Source organism: Paramormyrops kingsleyae, chromosome 6, assembly GCF_048594095.1.
Source record: "Paramormyrops kingsleyae isolate MSU_618 chromosome 6, PKINGS_0.4, whole genome shotgun sequence".
Lineage (NCBI taxonomy): Eukaryota > Metazoa > Chordata > Actinopteri > Osteoglossiformes > Mormyridae > Paramormyrops > Paramormyrops kingsleyae.
Genome location: NC_132802.1, coordinates 14,519,626 through 14,543,453, shown reverse-complemented (window position 1 = coordinate 14,543,453; position 23,828 = coordinate 14,519,626). Strand labels below are relative to the sequence as shown.

General features: G+C 43.1%; 3 protein-coding genes across 5 annotated transcripts; 1 reads left to right on the top strand and 2 right to left on the bottom strand.

Moving 5' to 3' along the window:
- Positions 1 to 335: 335 nt before the first annotated feature.
- On the bottom strand, positions 336 to 12,805 carry c2cd2 (C2 calcium dependent domain containing 2). The gene is made up of 14 exons (XM_023833095.2): positions 11,691 to 12,805; positions 11,126 to 11,221; positions 10,048 to 10,164; positions 7,463 to 7,564; positions 6,705 to 6,821; positions 6,257 to 6,377; positions 5,641 to 5,749; positions 5,443 to 5,507; positions 5,180 to 5,295; positions 4,825 to 4,993; positions 4,413 to 4,514; positions 3,946 to 4,073; positions 3,531 to 3,816; positions 336 to 2,306 (listed from the first exon to the last, which is right to left on the bottom strand). The coding sequence occupies exons 1-14, from the start codon at positions 11,964 to 11,966 to the stop codon at positions 2,086 to 2,088; spliced, it is 2,025 nt and encodes a 674-aa protein (XP_023688863.2). The 5' UTR covers positions 11,967 to 12,805; the 3' UTR covers positions 336 to 2,085.
- A 216-nt stretch (positions 12,806 to 13,021) lies between these two features.
- On the top strand, positions 13,022 to 14,655 carry atg101 (autophagy related 101). Its single transcript, XM_023833098.2, has 2 exons — positions 13,022 to 13,618; positions 13,770 to 14,655. Exons 1-2 carry the CDS (start codon positions 13,367 to 13,369, stop codon positions 14,172 to 14,174), a joined length of 657 nt encoding a protein of 218 aa, XP_023688866.1. The 5' UTR covers positions 13,022 to 13,366; the 3' UTR covers positions 14,175 to 14,655.
- A 1,668-nt stretch (positions 14,656 to 16,323) lies between these two features.
- On the bottom strand, positions 16,324 to 23,598 carry zbtb21 (zinc finger and BTB domain containing 21). 3 transcript variants are annotated; one of them, XM_023833127.2, is made up of 3 exons: positions 23,424 to 23,598; positions 19,327 to 22,408; positions 16,324 to 17,175 (listed from the first exon to the last, which is right to left on the bottom strand). In XM_023833127.2, the coding sequence occupies exons 1-2, from the start codon at positions 23,530 to 23,532 to the stop codon at positions 19,359 to 19,361; spliced, it is 3,159 nt and encodes a 1,052-aa protein (XP_023688895.2). In that variant the 5' UTR covers positions 23,533 to 23,598; the 3' UTR covers positions 16,324 to 17,175; positions 19,327 to 19,358. The 3 variants fall into 3 exon arrangements, with proteins under 3 accessions (XP_023688895.2, XP_023688894.2, XP_023688896.2); XM_023833126.2 differs by having other exon boundaries at positions 16,324 to 22,408; positions 23,424 to 23,596; XM_023833128.2 differs by having other exon boundaries at positions 16,324 to 22,408; positions 23,318 to 23,545.
- Between the last annotated feature and the right edge of the window lie 230 nt (positions 23,599 to 23,828).

The window sequence follows — 23,828 nt, the reverse complement described above, 5'->3', positions numbered from 1 at the left end:
TTTAAATGGACTAAATATTCACTCACTTACATTTTGCCCAAACTACCTTAAATCCGTCAAGTTACCCCGATAAGCCAGTAACCCCGCTTCGTAGTACAGGCCACAGGAGGTTGTTCACTCCTGTGTAAGATTTAGAAACATTGAAGAGGAAAGGGGTGTCTTGATGAGTGACAATTGCCTTTATATTTTCTTAAGAATACTTTCCTAATACTTTAACATAAACCAACAATGGCAATCTCCTTTAAGATTAATTAATATACCCCCAGGTAAAATAATTGCTGTTAGTGACCGAAGGTTTTTATTACCTGAGGGGAAAAAAAGACAACACAGCATAATGGTTATTCAGTAAATATTTATTGCTTGAAATTAGAGTCCTGATATGTTTTAATCCTTTAATCGCACCGACCAACAATCTAAAGGTCCTTACTATGATTGGAACTTGATGCAAATATGAAATGTCATTAAGCAATTCAATATTTACAGGCCATCTGTATAGGTTTTCCTGGTACAACTGTTAGGGTCAGAGTCTGTAAGATGCTCATTTCTTTAATACCTCAGTCCTCATTATTTTTGGTTTAAGTTTACAAATGAGCTGAGAGAGATGGCTATGAGCCTCGCAAAACAGTGAGTCAATATTCAGTCCACCATTACAAAAATAAAAATAAAAACCAAATACAGAGTTTATAACCAAGCTACTGAGATACATCTGGGCAGTGGAAATGCATAAAAGGGCATGTTTTTCTCCTCCTGTTCCTACTGGGTTTAAAGGCACTGCAACACTTACAGCCCTTGACAAATACGTGAAGCCCCTGTTTCCACATGGACATGTTCAGGTTCTGGATTAACATGGCAACTCCCAGCTTCGCCATTTGATCCATATTCACCTCTAGTGAAAACAAGTGGCAGGCATATTTCACTTAGAACTGCAGTGTGCAGCCTCCAGCCAATGCAAACGCTCGCCTGCTAAGAGTAAAAAGGGAGGCCGGCCTATCCCGTTAGTCGCTGCAGATCGGCATCATCAGTATCAATCGGTCTGTCCCAGTGCATGGTAAACAGAATGTGGACTCTCAAGCTTTCAAGTTGAGCCCATCCTAGTGCTTTCACAATATAGTGCTGAGCAGTTACGTTTTAAAAAATAAAAACACAGCCAGCCTCGTTCAGGAAAATAGTCTAGGACAGTCAGGGTCATTGCTTATACTCACTCACCCAAATGAAAACCACAGCCCGGGTCTCAGGCACCAGGAAAACCATCCTTGTTTCATACAGTTTAAAGCTTTTCATTCATTTTAAAAGTTTGCGCACGCAGTTTTAAAACAAGCTGGAGTAGTCATTAGTGTCCGTCGACCTTCACGTGATCACATTTAAAGTGAACACCTTCAGAAAAGCGGGTAAGGAAATGAAGCCAAGACCACCACAGCGATAATGAAACAATGGATTTAGAACTTTTTGTGCTGAGAGTTTTGCCTCTCATACCTCAAGTTGCTGGATTTATGCATGTAATCTAGCTGTCACACTGGAAAGCAATTTTCACAGTAGGGAGAGTTAGGCTGAACCAAGCAATCAAACTAGACAGTAACTGAGGAGGGAATGGCTTTTCAAAATTACCACTCAGCTTTTTGCGACTGGGAAACAGCATTTCAGTGGGACAATATGCTGTATAGCCTGTAGACAGGAGACAAACGTCTACTGGAGCACACATTGCACTCAACTGCATTTAAAGCAGGCTTTTATAAAGCTGAGAAGAGCATGATCCCATCAAATGTGCAAATTGTGCCAATACTGCCGCCCTCTTCTCAACCCACAGCTTCAAATCTGAATTAATGGGGTTAATGACCAAGAAGAGGTACGACATGGCCAGTACATACAACAGGATTTAGTAAATCAAAACAGTACATCTACTGCAATCGTTCATTCATAAGGTGGTGTAATTGTCTGTAATCCATCATCAGGAATCTGCTCAGATTAGCACGGAACATCATTTCCTTGAGACGTTTCAATGGAACAAGAATGTGTTTCCAGTCACAGTGCACAATGAGGAAACACTCTGGCCGTGCTCCAGGGCCCCTCCTCTAGGGGGCGATGCAGTCACTCGTGCGGCTCCCCCGCCGACCCATTAGCTGCCGTCTTGTTCTTTGGCAGCTGCTTCCTGTTGACTAGGCGGCTGAAGGTGGCCGTCCGGCGCTCCTTGTCTGTCGCGGCGGGTGGGTCCAGGTACACCAGGTCGTTGTGAGACTGGCTCATCCCCGGATCCTTGCGCTGGTGCCGGCGCCGAAAGAAGAGCTTGGCACTCTTGTGCAAGAAGCTGCCTGAGGTGTACAGGATGTTGGAGAGAGGGGATGTCAGACATACAAATTCAAACTCTGCATTAGCTACAGATTACAGGGGACTATGGCAGTGAATTAAAGCTTTTTGGTACATTCAGTCAAAGTTACCCTTAAAAGAATGAATAAATAAATAAATATATATATATAAAAACACTTTTCAATCATCCCAGAGGAAGGGATCTGTGTCGGTCACTGACTATCGGATCAAACATGTAGTCAAGACAAATTGGCATGGTTTGTAATATAAAGCAGTGACAAAGTTTTAAGATGGATGAAAAACATATGGACTGATGAAGAAACGCTGCTTGAAAACCATATGCCATTTTGGGGTTTGAACATCAAAGCGGGCAATTTAAAGGCTTTCAGCCACTGCAGCCACCAAGAGCTTTTCCTCCCCTCAATTTAATACCACGGCTCTGTTGAAATTTAGCATTGTGTATACAAGCATATCCAGAAATCTAAAACATGCATTCTGAAAGATGTTGGCCATTAAGGACACATTACAGAATACCAACAAGAGATGCAAGCGATTACCTGAAGCTAAGCAGAGCCTAATGGCTGAGGGCATACAATACTAAACACTACTGGATATCAGAGGCTGTTCAACAGGTAACTTACTCTGCAGGTAATAATTTCTGGTTAGCACTGGTTTCCTCTTAAGATGGCAAAATAGGAAAAAATAAATGGGGAGAAATGGAATGAAGAATAATCATAAAAAATAAGACAAATGAAAAAGACCTCAACCCAATACATTAAAATATGAACAGCCAGAAAGTAGGGTTATGTGTGGTACATTTACTGCTCTTCACTTCTACAAACTAGAATATGACCTGTACTTGTACTTTGGTGTCACTCAATGGCTTTGCACAGGAAACATTCTCACATAGGACAAGCTCAAGAGCCACTAGTACTTAAGGCCTAATAAGTACTTGGTCTTAAAATATTAGACTATTAAGCCCTTCAGCATTTGAAAACTGCGAGGTCAAGTTGGGGATGGGGGTTGCAGCCATTCCTTGGAGTGGTTTCCGTAGGATTTCTATGAGCATGAACACGTTTGCACTAATTTGGACCACAGAAAACATTACAGCTCATTTTTCCCATGGACCATGTGTAAAAATCCTACACCAATAACAGAAGTAGCCTCCTACAGCTGTTAGAAGAAATGGCTTTGGGGTTGTTTCCAACGTCTCTGAAGCACCAGCTTACCTTTTCTCTTTTTGGAATCTGTCTCGGATATGCAGAGGGACAGAGCGGACTTCTTATCTGTATCAGGGTCTGGGACAGGCTGGTCGTCCCAGTCTGCTGAGGGCTCTATGCCACTGGGACCCTCCCTAGGGTCAGACGGCTTTCGTGCAGTGGAATCCCGCACGGTGGAGTCCTGCACAGAGGCCACCGATGTGGACGCGCTGAGCGGGGTCTCTGTCATGGATGCATCCATCGCGGCTGCATAGCCTGCCATCAGTGTCATCTCGTCATCCTGAGATAGAGGGGTCTATGGGGGGGGGGGGAGATGTAAAACAAAAAGAGTGTGCGCGTGTGGGGGGAAGGATGGGGAATAGAGCTGTGCTCTGTCTCACGTGACTTACAGATCCGACACAAACAAAAAACCCAGATGGGATACCTTTGCCACTCCCGAAATGATGATGGTGCTTTTTTTGACTGGAGACTTCAGCTTTTGCTTGGCCGACTTGTGGAGCTGCCGGATGGCTGCCTCAGCCACAGGGTCCGTCCCGTTCAGCATCATGAGCTCTGATGGACGGACATGGCATCCAGCTTTTCGGTTATAGTGAATTTTTATTATTATGAATTTTTATGGTGAATTATTATTAATTATTATTATTATTATTATTATTATATTATATTATATTATCTCCCATTTACATATTTAGTATTGTGCTTTTTTGGAGCAGTTGCTGTTAAGTGTCTTGCTCAAGAGTCCAAAGGTGAGATCAACAGTGTAAAACCCTCAGCCGCTTCAGCTATCGTCTGCTCAGCCTTATGAAACACCCTCCTAAATGCAGACACCCAACACAGTGTCCACAATCGATACCGATGCAGACGGGTTTCACCCCCCTCTCCCACACACACCTGTATCGGAGGAGGACAGGGCCTTGCTGACAGTGGCTGCCCCAGCAGATTTCTCTGGGGTCAGTCTCTCAGGCAGCTTTTGTGGGGCCTTCAAGGGGGATTCTGGAGCAAAAGACAGTCATATCCATCAACACATGGGGACACTGAAGCAGGAGCATTGATCCCATATTCAACCCATCACAAACGTGCACTGATCCATTTCTGTATTAAAGCTATAATTTAATTTTGGTTTAAAAAAAAAACTTCAGGAAAAAAGAAATAAGTAAAGAAATTATAGTGTTCCGAGTACTGCAAACATTGTCATGAAAGGTTGAGTAATTCATACGAGTCAGACAAACTCCACTATGACCTGTCAGAAGCCTTCTGGAGTACCTTTAACCTTTAACCTTTAATTGGCTGGCCAAGCTCGCACCTGATCTGGCCCCGAATGAAAGGGCCCTTCCCGGCTTGCTCTTCACCGCGGTGACAGTGGTGACGACGGTGCCACAGGGCATCACCGTACGGTCCATCTCCACCTTCTTAGCAGGGGCAGGGGTGGGCGTCTGCCAGGAGCGCACCTCACTGGGCTCGAGGTAGGTGAACTGTGGGGGATGCAGCACAAAGCCTCACTAATCCACACCCCACACACGAGAACGTTAACCTAAAGGGACTACAGCCAAAGACTTGGCTGACTGGCGTAAGGCTCCACAGGCTAACTGGCTGAAAGAGCTGTATATTACAGGGAGGACATCCCATTAAACCCAGTAAGGGGAAACTCCAGTGTTTACCTCAGTAGAAAGTGACCCGACTACTTTATCTTTAGCCTTAAGTGCAAATGTCTGCAGTCCGGCAGGATGCTTCTTCACGAGATTAAAGGGCACCAAAACCTCGCCCACCAATGAACCTACGACATTCATAAACAGAAAAATAAATTACGTAAATTTGCATTTGCAATTTACAAGTTTTGTAAAATATACCCACAAAACTCATGCTGTCTTTGATGAGAAGAAAAACCTGCCAACACTTATCATAGCATCAGCCATGAACTCACTCTCCAGTGGCTTGCCATCATCCAGGACTTGAAGGTTCAGCTCTTTAGATCGCCCACTCAGCTCACTGAAATCAGAGTGTAATGGAGATGAGTCTGCTACGTGACTTGGAGCCAGTAAGGCAGTAAGGCAGTAGTGCGGTGGCCATTTCCTGGGGTAATTAATTTTTTTTGGTCTGAGTGTCAACATGACGCACTCACAAGATGAAAGGCTGCTCCCAGGAGGGGCTGGAGGTGTTGCGCGACACGGCACTGGTGAACCTCTGGGGAGGGTCGTCGAGTCGAAGAAGACAGTATAAGTCTGCGCTGCCTAAAAGTAAATCAGACAGGGGAATGGAGAGGTGGGTGACGGGGGGGGGGGGGGGGGGGCAATGCTGGCACCAGCGTCTACAAGCAGGCACACGCCTCTCAGAGTGTGTGAATTAATATCAGCAGATCTTAGCAGGGTCATTTTGCAGAGAATTTATTGGCTTCCATCCTACAGCACATTTCACCAAGAGGTTGGGTGGGAGAGTCCAATGCGCCGTGTGATTTATCAGAGGTCTTGTGGTTTATTTTGAACAAAGCGGGACAAGATGGAGGACTAAGAGGAACTGGAGTGTCAGATAGAGCTGAACAACGAAGCTTCCACAAAGAACTGCACGGGTAGGGAAGGCGCAGGAATTATGGACCAACACCTGACATACTGACTGCATGACAGAAAGCTTTTTAGACACGTCACATCTCCTTCAAGTTTGTGCTAGTTTTAAGCTTTTATACACAGCGGTCACAGAAGTGAACTCAGCACGCCAAAAGCCCACCTCCCCACGACACCAACCTGCAGCGCCGCTGTCCTCCCCATCCAGATCCATCCGGATGTTCTTCACCAGGAGCTTCCAGTCGTGTGCCCGCGGGGGCTTGGGGGGCAGGGCCACCTGAAGGGATTTGTTGTGTGCTTCCTGGGGATACCAACACAGGGCAGATTTCACAGCCAATCTTCATAACACCCGCGTCATATACACACAGCATATGCAAGGCATTTCAATGTCATTTGTAAGGTACTGCATGCTGCATTCCAGCATTTACAGTCTGCACCATAAAACACCAACAAAAGAGAATCAGGACCCCCAGATCATATTCTATACACTTCAGGCAGTAACAAACTGAAATATAAATCAGTTTTCAGGCATACATAGTTTTGGACTGTGCAGTTGCCTATACATGTCCCATGAACGCATGGTATGGGAACATGTCTTGCATGAGTTCTCTGTGGCTGAGGGGTATACCTTAAGCTCCACCCCCTGGGTGGGCTGGCTGGTCAACAGCACGAATGGCTGGGCTTCACAGAGAACGTGCCTCACTCTGTCTCGGACCTCTGCAGAGCTGGGGGCCGCAGTGTAACCCTGTGAGACACAGACACAAACACACATGCATAATGTTACACTGCAGAATGTACAGTAACATACAGTGCCTTCCTCAGCTCTCCAACAGGGTTTACGGTCACGCTGCTCAGAGCATCCTAGACTAAATCGTCAATCATACAATCCAACCATCTCCATTATTTTAGTAGCTATGTCTTTAACTCTGGTGCTGCTAACTTTGAATACTAAAATCTAAACATTAACCAGCAATACAATTAATAATAATAATAATAATCATAATAATATACTTTATTGATCTCCATGGGAAAATTGTCTTTACGCCTCTCTCAACTTGCTCTTTTTTTCTTTCTTTTTTTTCTGTAGAGTAAGTTGCTCACGAAGGGCAGCCACCCATAGCGGCTCCCAGGGAGCTGGGAGTTAAGGGCCTTGTTCAAGGACCCATAGACGTGCTGGGGCTGGGTTTGAACCAGCGACCGTCTAAATTACAGGCACACAGGCTCAGCCCACTGACCAAAGCCTTTTAACAAGCATCATCCGATACTGATATGTTAAACAATATATCTGTAGAATTTGTCATTTCTCTGTTTAACAAAATTTGTATATGTTAGTATAACATGACCAGCCCTGTTTAGCAGCTCAGAGGCAACTGTGCGGCAACCCACCTGCGAATAGCTGGGCGTTAGCCGCAAGTCCCACGAGTCCACACTGGACAACACCCAGGAAACCTGGACTTCCCCTGCAGTTTCACGCATCTGCAAATCCAGCTGCGAGGAAGTGGCACAAGTCACATAGAAAAAAAAAAACTCACAGCCACCATGTAATCAGTACCAACACACAATTTACTCATGTTCTCTACTTATATCACATATGAATCCAGTAATGACAGAAGTTACCCTCGCAGTTCATTATAAATATGCACAAGACCCTCAGTCAAAGACATTTAGTGCCAGTGTCTAACACACATGCAAGAATGATTCCCTGTCAAACAATCCATGGATTGTACTCCTCAAGGAGCATAAATATATACTAAACTTCCCCTGAAAAATTACCTTCAAAGCACACAATTACATCCCAAGTGAATGGCCTGTATATTTTCTGAAAATAATTTCAATACCAATATTTGAATCACAAATACAAAGTGTGAGAGTACAATGAGGGGTTACAATGAACTGAAAGTAAAATTCTCTAAAGTATGCAGATAACGTCTGACTGAGTGGTGCAGCCAAAATTACAATGGTGCAAACAGGAATCCACACATGCATGCAGATGCACGTGCATGTGTGCACACACACACAGTCCATGTATTCATATCTTTATGGGGACTCTACATTAATTTCTGATCATAACCTTGATTCCAACTATGACAGTCTTATCCTCTACCCAGCCCTAACCCTAAGCAAAAGTACCCAAACAATAATACATCTAAATAAAAGACTTTTAACCATTTTAGTTTTTTGATTGCATTCCCAGATTTTTATGAAGCTGATGTTATCTTTGTGGGTACCAAAAAAACGTATAATGTATAAAATATAAAAGCAAAATACAAACATGCATGCGTGTGTGCGCGCACACACACACACACACGCACACACACACACGCACACACACGCACACACACGCACACACACGCACACACACACACACACACACACACACACACACATGTAGGGTAAACATATCCTTATGGGGACCGCTCATTCATTTCAATGGGAAAAATGCTAACGCTAACTATGACAACCTTAACCCCTACCCTGCCCTAACCATAACCATAAGCAACCTAACAAAATACAAGAGTTTTTGCATTTTTAGTTTTTTCATAGCAGTCACTGATTTTTAGAGTTTTCCCTTATTGGGACCAGGAAACCGGTCCCCATAAGGGAAAAAAACAGATATTTATCATCAATTTGCACATTATGTCCCCATAAGGATAGGTAAACCCGCTCGCACGCACACACACACACACTTTTACCAGTGCCTTTTCCAGTGCCTGGCCCACAAAAATGCCCCACAATACATTTTCCATATGGAAGAGGGCACAAAAGGGGGTGGGAGGGGGAGGGCTCAACGCAAACAAAGTACAAAATTATGATGTGTCCTCGAGTGACTGCTTTCACAGGAAAAGCAGATCATCTTCACAGTTAAGCATGAAGCACCTTATGCAGTTAAAAATATCCTTAATTCGATTAAGCCAGCCCGTGGTAACGGTTCAGCTCTGCCATTTTCACGCACCTGGCTGCTTTAAATATACAAAGAGGAAACCGCTTGGCAACGCTGTCCACTTTGTCGGTCAGTGGACAGAGCTGAGGGACAGTGTGTTTTGGCTCCTTCCCGTCTGTGGATATGATCCTCGACCATAGTACAACAACCCCCCCCCCCTACATGCCATCCCTAGGGAGAACCAACCATACAGAGAACCAACTGGACTTAGGCAGTGTAGCAATCCAGCCAGTCAGAGAAACACAGGCTAAAGGAAGACCATCGTATTTGCTCATTTTCTTGACATTTAAATTCCTTAATTGACTGTGGAGTCATTGACTTTACTTACAGATCAACAAAAGATTAGAGAGGGAACATTTCTAATTCTGTCAGGAGTACACAGTTCCCACACAAGAGTAGCTCCCCCCGGACCGGGATGACTTCCTGGAGTACTTCACTTAAGCATGATGCAGTTAAGGGATGTAAATAAAACACAGTCCATCACAGCAGCGCTCACAAACTCTACGTTTTATCCGTTTCTCAGAACAGCAGTGGACTCATGATGAAAAAGACTCTGAACTACTCTACTAAATCACTAAATCAAGTACTATTAAGTTTGAGCCCCGCCTCCATGTTGCCTTATAACTTATTATATATAACATATAACTTATAACTACATCATGACTTTAACTTCACAATTACATGGCAATAAAAAAAGAAAGAAAAAAGGTGGTTCTTTCAGGTCTGTGGAACAACTGTCCCACCACAAATGTTAGTGCCCCAAATGGCTTCTGGGCTTTAAACTGAGTCAGCACTCAATGCAACAATTTTGACGTCTGAGAAGGGCTGCCTTGGATCAGTCAAAGTACAGATACAATGTTTTATGGTTTGGAGAAACCAGGACAATATCAGAACTTGCTCCTTACCGGGGAGTAAAGTTTGAGGGCCAATGAGAAAAGAAGATAGGGGGAAGAGGAAGTGACATCAAGACCAATCAAGGCACCCTAAGTCAGGTGTGTGGAGAGAGCGAGGACGACAAAGGGAAAGTTACCTGCAGCTGGAGGGGAGAGACTGTAACGGCGTACCGCAAGGGGGCTGCGGCTGCAATCTGTGACAACACAGAGAGTGAGAACTCCAGCTTACTGCCCGTCACCTGGCAGCGTACACTCTGCATAAGGGAGAGACAAGCACTATGTCAGGTAGGGGCTTTAAGCAGTACCCCGAAAAGCAAAGTCACGGGACGGTCCTCAGCTCAATTTATGGCCTTCGAGCTTGAGACCTCGCAGCCTGTGGCACCCGAACAACCAGGCTGACAGCAGAGTGCAGGGGATTATTCATCTGAAGACGGGTGGTCATTTGCAACACGCCCCTGTCATCAGTACTTTAGCCTATGTTTGCTGATGCATGCCGGATCCCAGAGCTGATGTGTAATCTCCTTACAGGATAATTCAGCTCACAAGCCGGGCAGGAATAACCTCTAACTGAGCACTTACATTCAGAAACAGTGTGAACCCAATCTGCCCATAAAGGGAAAAAACAGATTAAGGTAGCAGCTCCCGCAGATGGCCAAAAATTGCACCCATAACAGATCGATCTCCTCCCACTCAAAACCCATCAAAAAAAAAAAAAACAAGTCCTACAGGAGCACTCTGCTGGAAAATCTCAACAGTCAGCCAGTGGAGGAGCTATAAAAAAAATTTGTCCTGCCCCCAATCAGCTGGCTTCTGCTCAAAATCAGAAGCATGCCAGTTAGGCAAAGAAACACGGGTGCCACAGGAACAGAGTAAGATCTTACATAAAAATCTGAACGCAGGTGGCCGAAGGCCAAAGTTCGTATGCCTTGTGATGCACATGAGATAAGTCACATGCATTTTCATATGCCTGAACGAGCTCTTGGCCTTCACACAATTTCATAAACACATGCCTTTTCTGAGACATGCTAAATTCTTCTATATTAAAGGCTGTTTTTCAGTGACAAGGGGGCACAATAATCAATTGGCAACATTGGCATCAATTCTAAATGATCTTCAGTCTGACAGCGTTCAAGCAACTCATCTGGCATCATAATAATAAAAAAAAAAAAACACTATTTTTTTCCCTGGCCCATTCGAAATGCTGCAGAGGCTTACCTTACACTCCTCAGACGTCCTGAAGCTGGATACATGGGTGACCTCAAGCTCTGAAGACTGCTGACCATCCTCTTCAAAACTGAGAAGCATGGGGCTCTATTACAAAGAGATCAAAATGTAATAATTAATGAGGTGAACAAACGACTAAATGGAAGCCACCTGTGACAGGGGCATGACCCAGAGTTATATAAAGATGCTGCCTATCTAGGGTTAGGGTTCATCACAGACACCTTATTTTCATTATAGGAAGTAAGAAAATAATGCATATATTTCAAATATTCCTACCACAAACTTACGCCTGTCAACATTAAATATGATGCAGACCTGCAGGGCACCTTACGTTAGCATGCTCTGGAGTTGATTTAACGAACTGCAGTCTTTTTCAGACAGCTTCTCATTTATATGCTGCACAACTAAGAAATCAAAAAATCGTACATTTAAAGTAGACTACAGATTTACTTACAAAAATGCTGGGCATGTGGTTAACCAGACCCAATAATACGGTAAGAGTGCACTCTGAGGACACGACGTTTAAATAAATAACTCGATTTCAACAGCGAATTACCCCGGATTTCTTGGCCTCGTCGTTAAGGGCTTTCACCCAGGCTCTCCTCCACTGACACCTCCAGCTTTTCAATGACAGCGCCCAGTTCAGCAGTGCACCAGCTTCGCCAGAGTCCGCCGCCGCTACCCCGGACCTCCTTAGCCCCGGATCCCCGTAAAAGTACTGCACCAGGTACACAAGAACGGTGACAACCGACGTGATGAACAGCGTGATCAGGAATAGCCACTGCACATCCTCCAGGGGAAAGTACCCCCAGACGTCGTCCAGAAAACTCATGGCGAAGCGAACGCTGAGGCAACTAGTAAATAACTTTGGCGAAAAGTTGCATCGACCTCCGCTCGTCAGATCAGTAATGCTTCATTTGCTCTATTGATCCTGCTTCATCATTAAGTAAAATAAACCCAAACCCGTCGGAAAACCCACCCGCTAGCTGCAATAGGTGACCATCACCTAACCAGCTAGGGCAGCGCATTTGCCTGCGTTACTTTAGGACCGTATATCGACACTTTCTCGTCTGCAAGGCCGGATCCCAACGTTATTGAATATCCTCGGTGGTGCTACAAAGAACTGGGGAAAGTTCGCATATGATTAAAAAAATACAAATGTCGCTGTCTCCTCAGAGCGCTAAAATCCCCGAAAATCCCCTTTCGGCAGGGCTCAATAAACAGCCGGCCAACACAGTTCGCAAAAAGCCGGCCTCCTGCTATCAGCGAGGTCCGCCACAAAGCCCACGCTGCATCCCGGAGGGAGCAGCTGAGCCCACGGAAAGCTGGCTAACCCGGCAGTGTCCGGCAAACAAAACTGGCTAACGACAGTCTCGGTGGGCAAAATTAATCCACTCGCCACAGGCTTGTATCGTACTCCGAGTGGAGAGCTTCCTCGGATGACGCGTGCACGCGCAGACGCCAGTGCACTTAAAATATTATAAATATTTTAAAAGTTCAAAGAATGGAGGGTTTAGCATCTTAGAGGGGCAATCGTGACTGGAAAAAATTATCCGCCACACGCCAGTAGCAACCACCAACTCCGCAATCCAGCTGACACTCGACCACGGAACAGAAAAAGCGATCTATGTGGCGGCGCGTGACGGGCAGAGACTGTCATTCCCAGAATGCAATGCTGCACCTTAAAGGAATAGCGTGCTGGGCGGCCATGCAACATTTATTTTATTATTATTATGATCATCCTTGATTTTGGAGTAGTCAAAATATGTTTAATTACGTTAATTGCAGCTTTTTCATTTCACAGTCACAGGTGACATAACGAGCGACTCACGAGTGTTGTCTAAAAGCTCAAATTGACCCTTTCTGCTTGCCGTACTGACGCCAGTGTTTACCGACTTAGCTCCGCCCATCCGGTTGTTAGCGACATTTTATTGCTGATATAGGAAAGATAAAGTGGATATTGTATGGTAGTATATTATGCGTATGGTATTCGTGGGGGGAAAGCTATAGGCCTCCAAAGAATATATGACAATTGGGACATAAATACAGCGTTAAATATATCTTGTTTGAAAACTGACACAGTCTATAGGTTTTTATTTTTGCGTTTGGCGACCTAGTTCTGACCATCGCGCGTAAACATTTAGGTCGCTAGCTGAAAAGGGCCGGATACCGAAGTGGAAAGGACATTTTCCATTGTAACTTCCTTTTGCAGCTGCGAGGAAGCAAAACACCATGAACTGCCGCTCGGAAGTCCTGGAGGTGTCAGTAGAGGGAAGGCAGGTTGACGAGGCCATACTGGCCTTGTTGCACACTATTTTGCTGCACCGAAGCACAGGCAAATTTCACTACAAGAAGGAGGGCACCTACTCTATTGGCACAGTTGGTACGCAGGACATAGACTGTGACTTTATTGATTTCACTTTCGTACGAGTGTCGTCTGAAGAACTCGACAGGGCCATCAGGAAAGCTGTTGGAGAATTTAAGGTAATTTACTGGTACTTTAAAACTTATCTGGTATTTGTGCAAGTGATTTAGTCGGTTAATCAATGTATAGACGTTTGACATTAGAAATAAATAAAAGTTTTATTGTTGAACGTAAATGTGTCATTTACCCTTGAATATTTGTAATTTCCAGGAAGCACTGAGCAACTCGGGCAGTGACGGCATGGGTCAGATATCTCTGGAATTCTATCAGAAGAAGAAGTCCCGTTGGCCTTTTTCAGACGAATGCATCCCCTGGGAGGTTTGGAGCATCAAGGTCAATGTTGTCAACCTGGCCAATGAACAGGAAAGACAGATATGCAGAGAAAAAGTGGGAGAGAAGCTGGGTGAGAAGGTTATCAACATTGTGGAGGTGATCAACCGACATGAGTACTTGCCCAAGATGCCAACGCAGTCTGAGGTGGACAATGTGTTTGACACCAGTCTGAAGGACGTCCAGCCATACCTGTACAAAATCACATATCAGATCACAGATTCACTTGGCACGTCTGTGAGCACTACAGTGCGCAGGCTAATTAAGGACACATTGGCACTGTGAGGATGTTGATCCTCGTTGATTTACTTGTGTGTGTAGGTTCATCATCAGACAGGCAGTGAAGGAAAGTCACAGTGTGATTAAGATTTGGGAATCCCAAATTCCTTCATAGGTAAAGCCCTATATATAGGTGACAGACCCTCACTGAAAAAAACTATTGTAAATGCAAGCATTTTAAGTTCCTTTTGTTTTGTATTTTGTGGAAGTGAATACTGGATTTTATCCATCATATTTTGACCTTGTTTTAACAGACATGCTCTACATGCTGAATAAAATGTCTGTTTGAAAGGGTGTAACTGAACATAATCCTGGAAATGGGAAAAACACTGTTTTAATGTTCTGAGTATTTTGTTACTGTTGTAAAATACCTTCAGATTGCTATTATTAAGCTAATTATATGTATGTACTGTAAAAGCAACTTTATTCAAACTTCAAAATGAAACCTCAGAAATAAAACTGATTGCTTTTTGAAGTCTTATTTAAATATTGTTTGTATGGCTAAGTTCCTTCCATCCGATCATTTTTAAATAATTTATTCCATTATCTAATAATAGGTTATAGTGAGCCTGGAGCCTATTCCGGGAAGCTCAGGGCACGAGGCAGGTGATACCCAGGATGCATAGCAGGGCCCACACACATAAGGGGTGTTTCCAGACTGTGAAGGGAAACTTAATTACACTATGATCTAGAATCAGGAACTTAACACAAAGCGATAATCCACCAATATAATTATTTAAAGGTAAGCAGTTTTATTTAGTTGTTAAATTTAAAGAGAAATGTTAGGTTATTGTGCCAATTTACACCTGTAACAGTTATTACAATAATGTGATTTGCTTTTAACAAATCCAGCTACTAATAGCAGATATGTACTTTTGATGTGAAGTATATTCTTGTATTTATTTGCAAAATGTTGAATGAGTTTTGTGAAAATGGTCCTCTCTTAATCCTACTGGTGATTTCCAGTCCCTCTGAATTCCCCAATGCCTCATCAGAGTAGACAACATCCCCAAATGTACTTCCTGATTCCTAGCCAAGAAATTAGTCACTTCTTGTTCAGGCTGGAAAACATCTCTATGACCCATGGCAATGACCATCTGTTCAGAAGCGGCGCCCTATTCTCACCGGCTTTTCATGTATTTACCAAATAAAGTGGCTGTTCATCAGGATGGTTTTGGCTCAAGGCTGCTGTGGAAGTTCTGTAGCCCTTGTACCTTTAAGGGAGTTCATGTGCAAGTGAGTATTTGGCAGACTGTTGGCTTGTATGAATCATGTGACTGACCATGTGATTATCACTTTAGACAGAATACTGAACAATGGAAATTGGCATCACACATGGAACAGTGCTGAAACAACATTGAATCAGAACAAAATATCAAACTAGTGTCTCAGTGAGTTGCAACGGTAGCCACTGGGACTAGGGGTTTGTGTACCATGTTAATGTTTCCCCATCTTTGTATCAGATTCTTCCCAGAATTTGAAAACACGCACCGGGTAAATTGGTCTATAAATTGCCAAGAGTATGTCCTCTGTGATGGACCGGAATCCCATCCAGTTTACCCTGCCCTATCTGTTTTCTGAGATTGACCAGATTGATAAAATTTAGATTTTATTTAGGATACGCTTTTTCCAACAAAACATACATCTTCGGAAGCAGGGTCAGCCAGTTCCTGGAGGTTAAGGGCCTTGCTGAAAGGCCTAAAAGGGAATTCACTTTTCCATCCATGTTATTTGAACCGGCAACCTCCCACTCAAAGGTGCAACACCATGACCCGCTGAGCCCCCCCCCCCCCAAATTTCTACTGCCCACTATAAATTCATGTTGATAAAATTCATTATTTGGACTATTTTTCTCTGGGAATTTTCATAAACCATTTGAAAGGCCATCTATTTTAAGAACATCCTAGAGTGACAGAAAACTCTGTTTAGGTTTAGCTAAGTAGCTGCTGCTGTCATCCAAAACAACTCACATTTTTTACCCATGTAGTCAGCTGGATATTTTACTGGTGGAATTCGCAGCATGTACCTTGCTCAAGGGTTCAACTGCAGGCCCCTCCTGGATGCCAAACCAAGTCCAGGGTGTCGGCTGTGTTCTTAAGGACATCCAAATGGGTGTAATTAAAAAAGTATGAGTAAACAGCAAAACGGAAAAACGTACATAACAGACACTCTTTATTTCAGTAGCTAAGAAACAAAGCACACAAACAGTAGAAAATAAGCACTAAGACAAAACTGGTGCCAATTCTGAAGCCACGGTATTACAATTCGTAGTATTACAAATATTAAAATTATTGCAGTGATACTACAGTACAACCAAATAGTTATTTTAGAGGAACAGAAAACACACCTGGAAAACTGAAGGTTGTACAAATGCTGCCATATGCATTGCTTAAAAAAAAGTATCCACCTATCCATTCAGTGTCCTTCGGAGTAGACTCAAAATACACCAGAATAGCCTATTACAAATACAACTGTAATTGATCATTTACACTGATTAAATTAACATCAAAATATTTCAAATATCTCTGAAAACTGACATATTCGCTTAGGTTGAGACATTGTAAATTATGCCTACCATCAGGGGTAACCTGTAGCTCACTGTTCAACTTCAAAATCCACAGAAAAAAAATTACAGGTCGGTACATTCAAGGAAATAAGTACAAATTGAACTGTACATCCTGTATATGTGTCCAAGGCATGACATTTGCAAAATTCATTGTGCAGGATACAAACATTGATGCCTGACATGACAATTTGCACCAGAAGTATGCTGAGGTACAAATTTGATTAACAATATTTCACATCAGCTCCAAAAAAAGATAAAAATAAATAAAAATAACTAACTGGTTTTTGTATGTACGTTTAACTTGCAATCATTCTGGATTCAAGCTCTTCAATGGGTTGCTTGGGCAAATACTCTCCATCCAAAAGCCCGGGCACTGTCGCTCTAAGGCATACCAATTTTACACCATCCTGTTACGTTTGAGAGAAAATGAGCTCTCCACACCTGTATAAATTAGTCCAAGTAAAAACAAATATATTACAAATCTATATGTTATACATGCTTCTTCTAATCAGTCTCAATCTTTAGAATAACTTGATTCAGGACCTCATAATAAACACTTGCATACAAATGCAATTTTTAAAAAAATCTGTAGAACAGGACTTTATAAATGTAAATATGAATAGAATTAAAGCAACAGACCCACAAATATATATATACGTACTAAGAGATCTACACCACTCATTAGGAAAGTACACAAAGCAAATCAGACTGAATGGTTTACAAAAGAACACGGCATATGGCATAAATTGGCATGTGTGTGATCCTAATTTTATCAGTTTTTGAGGTCAGTTGCTGCTCAGGTACAGTATAGCCAAATGTAGAATATGAAAATCCAATGTAAGCTCACCAACTCAATACTGAATTAATTACAGCTACTTGTCTAAATGGCTTTAAGATTTTTGTTTAGGAACACAATCAATGATTACATTCCATTTAAATGCAATAGGCATTTAAAAACAATTCAAACTGTAGCACGTGAATGAGCCAGCCAATATAGAAACATACTTATGCGTTTCTCAGTTTGTGCAAATTGCAAAAAAAAATATATATAATCATAAAATTCCTTTAGTTATTGTTATGGAGTAGAAAAAGCTTAGGAGGAACAGTCTTCTATAATATCCCACTCCACAAAATGTCCGCAAATTAAAATCTAAGGCACTATTTATTACTTTATGGTAAATAAGTGAAGTAGAACTGACTCAAAGCAAAACAGGTTTGGGTGAATTATTCATTGAAATGGAATGTGTCAAAGTAACCCCATAGGTTGTAGAGGGAGTTAATTTACGCTGATGTCATACTCCCTTGCACATACACAATCAGCTGTATAATTTTTCCATTTTGAAATTAAGTAACATCCTCCTTTTGTTTTGAAGCCAACAACTCATTTTAGCCAAATTACATATTTTGAGTACATTTATGTAAATATATCATGCTAATAATAATCAGGAGTAAAAACACATTCTGACATGTTAATTGAAGAAATTACTTCTTGGGATGTATAACCTCCAGAAAAAAAAACATTCCAATAAGAATTTTTTTGGCGATTCTAATTTCAAATGTTCTATGATAATAGAAATAACCTCAAAATAACTAAAGCTAAATAATTACTGCCACAAAGAGTAATTTCTTCTGTACAAGTATCTGGGATTTCTGACAGCAAACAAAATATACAATAAATACTGAACATGATACGGCTGAACATGTAATGGCTTTTTCAGATTGCTAGAAAGTGCCAATTCTTCCACAGAGCTAAGACTGCTATTCAGAAATAGCAAAAACTATTTTGTAAAAATCTTGACACGACCCGAGACAATTGTTAATTTGCAAGAGCACTTAATCAGTATTAAGTTGCAATGATTAAAGCACTTTCTTGTATGAAATTAAATAATGATAATAATAATAGGTTATAACAAGAAGAGTTACATGTAACTCAGGCGCTTGATTTCTGACTTTTCAAGGCAAATTATCACACAGGGAGGGGGATTTGGAGGCAAGCAAAATTAAGAAATTAAACCGCAACCGCCAGACTACATTCAACTGCCACGGAAGACGCTAACCTTTAAACACCTGTATTGAAGCACGGTGATGATAATCTTTTGTGGTAAGCCAACCACAAATTTGCTAGCAAAAATGACAATAAAAACAAAAGGCAGCTTCAAATAATCCAATAAATGATTATTATATGATTTGGTTTAAAAATCTTTGCTTCCCCTTCAGATTTAAGTCAAAGAAATCAATTTAGCAACCAATGTTTTGTCCCTAAAGCATACTGTCAACTAAAGATCAAATAGTTCCAGATAGCATTTTGAATTTAAAGCACTACTGTGAGGCTAGTAAAAAATGATGATGCATTTCCCATTATTTTGAGAAAATGATGCAAGATCAAGATATTTAGGACACTCTTATTGCTGTAAACAAAGTAACCAGATTTAAACTCATGGACCTTTGCTTGAACATACTAACAAAAAGTCAAACAAAGCCTTTCCAACCTTAAACAGAACTTAAGTGTCAGGATTTTGAACTAAATCATCTTAAAAGCTTTCAAATTCATCATATGACTGCCAAAGCTGCTGCATGTATCCAGAAACCTACCTACGGTCAGATCTCATAAGCCTGGTAAACAGTCAAGGATTAGTGTGGCTCTGCTCATGGCTCCACAGGCTGAAAGCTGTCTTGAAGGTTCTGTGACAAAGCTTGCACATGTATTGCCTTTTAAAGGTCAGGGCTGAGAGGGTAGGCGCGTGGTAGAATAGGGTGTCTGATTCCTGAGGAGTTAGGGGCTTATCAGCGGTGTCTCTGGTAGGGGGAGCGCTGCCATCTTTCTTATTTTGCTCAGGAATCTGTGAGACGGAGTGTGCTGAAGTAGCTGGCTCTGCTCCAGGTGAGGCTGGATCTGGTGACTCTGCTTGAGGAGCTGGAGTTCCAGCTACCGGTAGGGATGGAGGTGGAGACGGGCAGGGAGAGGACATACGTCGATCTGCGCACTCTCTGGTTGGCGGCTCCTCTGGAGCGGTCATGTGGGACTGGAAATGACTCCAGAGGCGGAAGTTGGTCCTGAAGGCTTTATTACAGATGTGGCAGATGAAGGGCTTGATGTGGCATAGCAGCTCCTGATGGCGCTCTAGCTGCTTGTGGGCACTGAAGAGTTTGCCGCACTTCTCACACGGCCACACACCAGATTCCTCCGCAGGCATCTCGACAGATACCCGTCTCGCCTGCTCGTCCACTGCCTCCTCTTCAGGCTCTTCCTTCACCCTCAGCTCTCCTGGTTCTTGGGAAGCACTTAGATCTTCTGGCATGAAGGATGACTCTTCTGAATCAAACATGGCCTGCCCCGATGAGTCGCTGAAGGTGACATCTTCTTTAGAGGCCGCGGCACCGACGAGATCCGAGACTTTGCCGCCACCATCCTGAACGCCGAGGGTCAGCTGTTCCTTTACATTCATTATATTCTGATTGTGAACCTCGACTTGGTGCCGCCATATACTGAAGGAGGATTTGAACGTGCGCATACATTCCAGACATGTTAGCTTCTTGTACTCACAATGGGTCTCATGTTCCATCTTCACTACTGGGCTTGAGAACCGAAGGCCACAGTATGGGCAGACGGTTGCATGACGGCACCCCCTCTCATGATCTCCCTGCTCGAATAACGATGACAACTTCTCATTGCAAAGCCTGCAAGGGTACATGTCTTTGTTTTTATTCTCTTTCAAATGTGCTACCTGGTCCTCCTTTTGGGTTAGAGAGTCTTCCCTCTCTGTCTGAGAATCCATTTTCTCACAAGGATGCATCTTGAGATGCTGCTTGAACTGAGACTGAAACAAGAAAAATTTTCCGCAATAAGGGCACATGTAGCTCTTGGACCACGTTCTCAGACCCCTCTTGTTAAATGGCTGAGACTGTAGCGTTCCCTGCTTGTTTCTCCTGAGTTTCATGATTAGGGCTTTTTTAATTTCCCTCTCTCGAACAATGTCAATCAGTTTCCTTTGAAACTTCTCATCCAATACTGTGTATGAGCTGGAGGATGGAGCTGGGTTCTGCATGATGCCATGCTGCGTCTGGCAATGGGTCCATACTTTGAAGTTTGTGTGGAATCGCTTATGACAAATGCCACAGGAATAGGGCTTCTCCGGGTTATGATACATGTTCACATGACGATAGAGTCCGGCATTTGACCGAAACACCTTTAAACAATTCCAGCACTTAAACATTTTGTTCTGCCTTGATTGTCCCAATTCACTCTCGTCATTCAAGTCAGAATTATGAGGTGAAGTAGTCTGTGCGTTATCACTAGTTGCAAAGTCAGATTCACTACCACCCCTGGACTTTTTTAATTGATTCCTTCTATTGTCAAGTCTAGCTTTTCTTTTCCCAGAATGTTTAAAAAATCCTTTGGGCCCTTCATCAAAGTTAACCTGGAAATCTTTGAAGTTAACTGGTAAACTATCACCGACTGTAATCCGGATGATATCAGATGGATCTGCTAGCGGGCTACTAGGTTCTGTTTTCACATGGACCTCAGTTTTATGAACATCTTCCTCGTCATACTTATAATAGTTCCTGGATGTAGAACTGAGTGGCGCAGTCGCAGTTGAATTTTGATGCCTTTGCTCTGTGGGGTCCGTGTCGGTTGTTTTTTGTGAGGCCATTTTGACTACAGACTGTACTCGACTTTGCTCCTTACTGAGCTCCAATGCTGGGGAGAACACTGGAACAGGGCTGTCCATTGACAGGGATCTGCGTAGAAGGCTTTTTATGAGTGGTCCACTTCGGTCAACGGTCTGGCTCGATTCACTTGTTTGGCCAGTAAATGGCTGTTTGGGGTTATAAAGTGGAGTTACCAGTTCCTCTTTAGCAATTACAGTGCCTGCCTGTAAGCTGCTGTGCTGGATTTGAGACTCACTGAGGGAAACCGAAGAGGTTAACTGTGGTCGAGTGGACACTAAGTCCACAGCCCTCCCTCTGACGAGGGTGTCTGGTGCACTGGATCTATTGTCTGGGCTCCCTGTGGTTTCGATAGAGCTTCTATGGCTGGATGCTGTTTTCCTCAATGCATCTCGTGGGCGGTCATATTCTGAAGACTTACACAGGCCTCTTGCAGACAAACTATGTTCATGTGTCAAGAGGGGTGCCTGAACTGACGCTGGTTTTCCGTTACGATTTAGACCTTTGAAATGGGAGGAACTAGAGGTGGGCTGATTGCTGCTACTCTGGCAAACAATGACGCTCCTCTTCTGGTAACGATTATCATCCTCCTCAGAAAAGGACGTCCTCTTTCTGGAGATGCTGTAGGAAACCTGAGGCCTAGTTGACATGATGTTAGTCAGGAAAGGGATTCCTAAACTGTATCCAAGCTCCTGAATGGCTACCAGACTGCCTTTGTCCACAAACAGAGATGAAGAATATATATAATTCAGGACATTCTCAAAAGCCTCGGGCTCGCAAAAGTCTAACTGGACCGTGGTTTGGGCCTCCGAGTTATTCCTGGAGAAGAGGGACTGGAAGTACTCACTGCTCGCAGCGAGAACACTTTTGTGCGCCTCATATTTCTGGTCTCCTACAATCAAGATGACATCACACAGCTGACCCTTGAGACGCTGCTCATTGAGGACCCCGAGCAGGGAGATGGCATGGGCAGGATTAATGTAATGGACCAAGCTCTCCATCGTTGCTGCCAGGATAGAAACAACATTTCAGCTTCAGTATACTATATACAACACTTACTTAAAACAATAATTTTACTTAAATGTGATAGTACTTCATAAAAATAAATTATAAATGGCTACTTTTAAATTACTTTAGGCATGAGCAAATAAATATGTGTGCAGGAGAGTGTCAACACATTCAATGGGGTTGATTTACATAATTAGTATTTCAGGGGGAAAAAAAATATTAAGACTATGCATAATGATAACTGCACGCCAGATAAATGTTACGCTTACTACAGTTTCGACATTCAGCGCAAAATCATTCGATAACACAAACACTTTGATAAGCAGTACGGAACATATTGTTCAACACAAAACGAGGGGAACAAAATTAATTAATCTAATTTTGGAAAATCAGAATCATTTTCCCCTAAATACCAGAAATGAATCATTTCGTGATTTTCCCTCTCTATTTATATTACTATCACTGTAAATCGTCGTTAGTGCTTGCGATACGAATATAAACTAAAGGCTAATCTGAACGCCTCATATATCCGCATGCAATAGGTCGCTTCACAACACAACCACATATAACCAACCGCATAGACTAGGTTACCCAATACAGTAGGCAAATAATACAGATCGTCTTTTTACGTTTTTATTTAGATGCAATCGGTTTTAGTTAGAGTGAACAGACGTAAGCACATCAAGCCCATCATTTAGGGTGGTATACACTACTTTGGAGGAGCAGTGCAACTGCTCAAGTAGTGCAGAGCCGAGCCTAAAACCCAAATAAGAGTAGACAATCCCTGACTAGAATGCGTAGTGCGCGTGCGCAGAAGACCGCGCCTGGCGTTTCTCAGCGCGCAGACTCAGCATCCGAAACATGTAGCGACGGGTCGCTAGTGAGAGGAGAAGGAGAAAGGAATCACCTCAGAGTTACGTCAGGAAAGGCCGCTTTTCCCAGGACGGCGGCTAACGGGACAACGCGAGCGGCATCTGCAGCTGCGGCCGGAGTCGCGTAGTATTTCAGCTCACCTTTTCGGCTTCTTTTCGGCGCCCGGGACAGCCTAGAACGGGCGCCGATGTTAGAATTGCGCCGAGCGTGTGGCCGTCGTGATTCCATCCATTTTGTATTTGACGTCATCCCAAATCGGGGATGAGCTCATCGTCTAGAACGCTCGTAACGTGCGCCGCGCGCTGATAGGCTGCTTCCTCTGCGTAGGCGTGCGTGCCGGAAATGACCACGAGAGTGACAGAGATTTAAAACGAGGGCAGTTTGTGTGTGTACAGTAAAACCCTTAAAGGGACAGGATGTTGTTTAGTCTCAGCATATAAATAAGTTGGCGTACATCTTGAACGGAAAGATGCGGTCATTGGGCGTTCCTGTTCCATTTTGCGGCAAATATCATTACGAAGGAACTTGCCTTACCAGAAATGCTT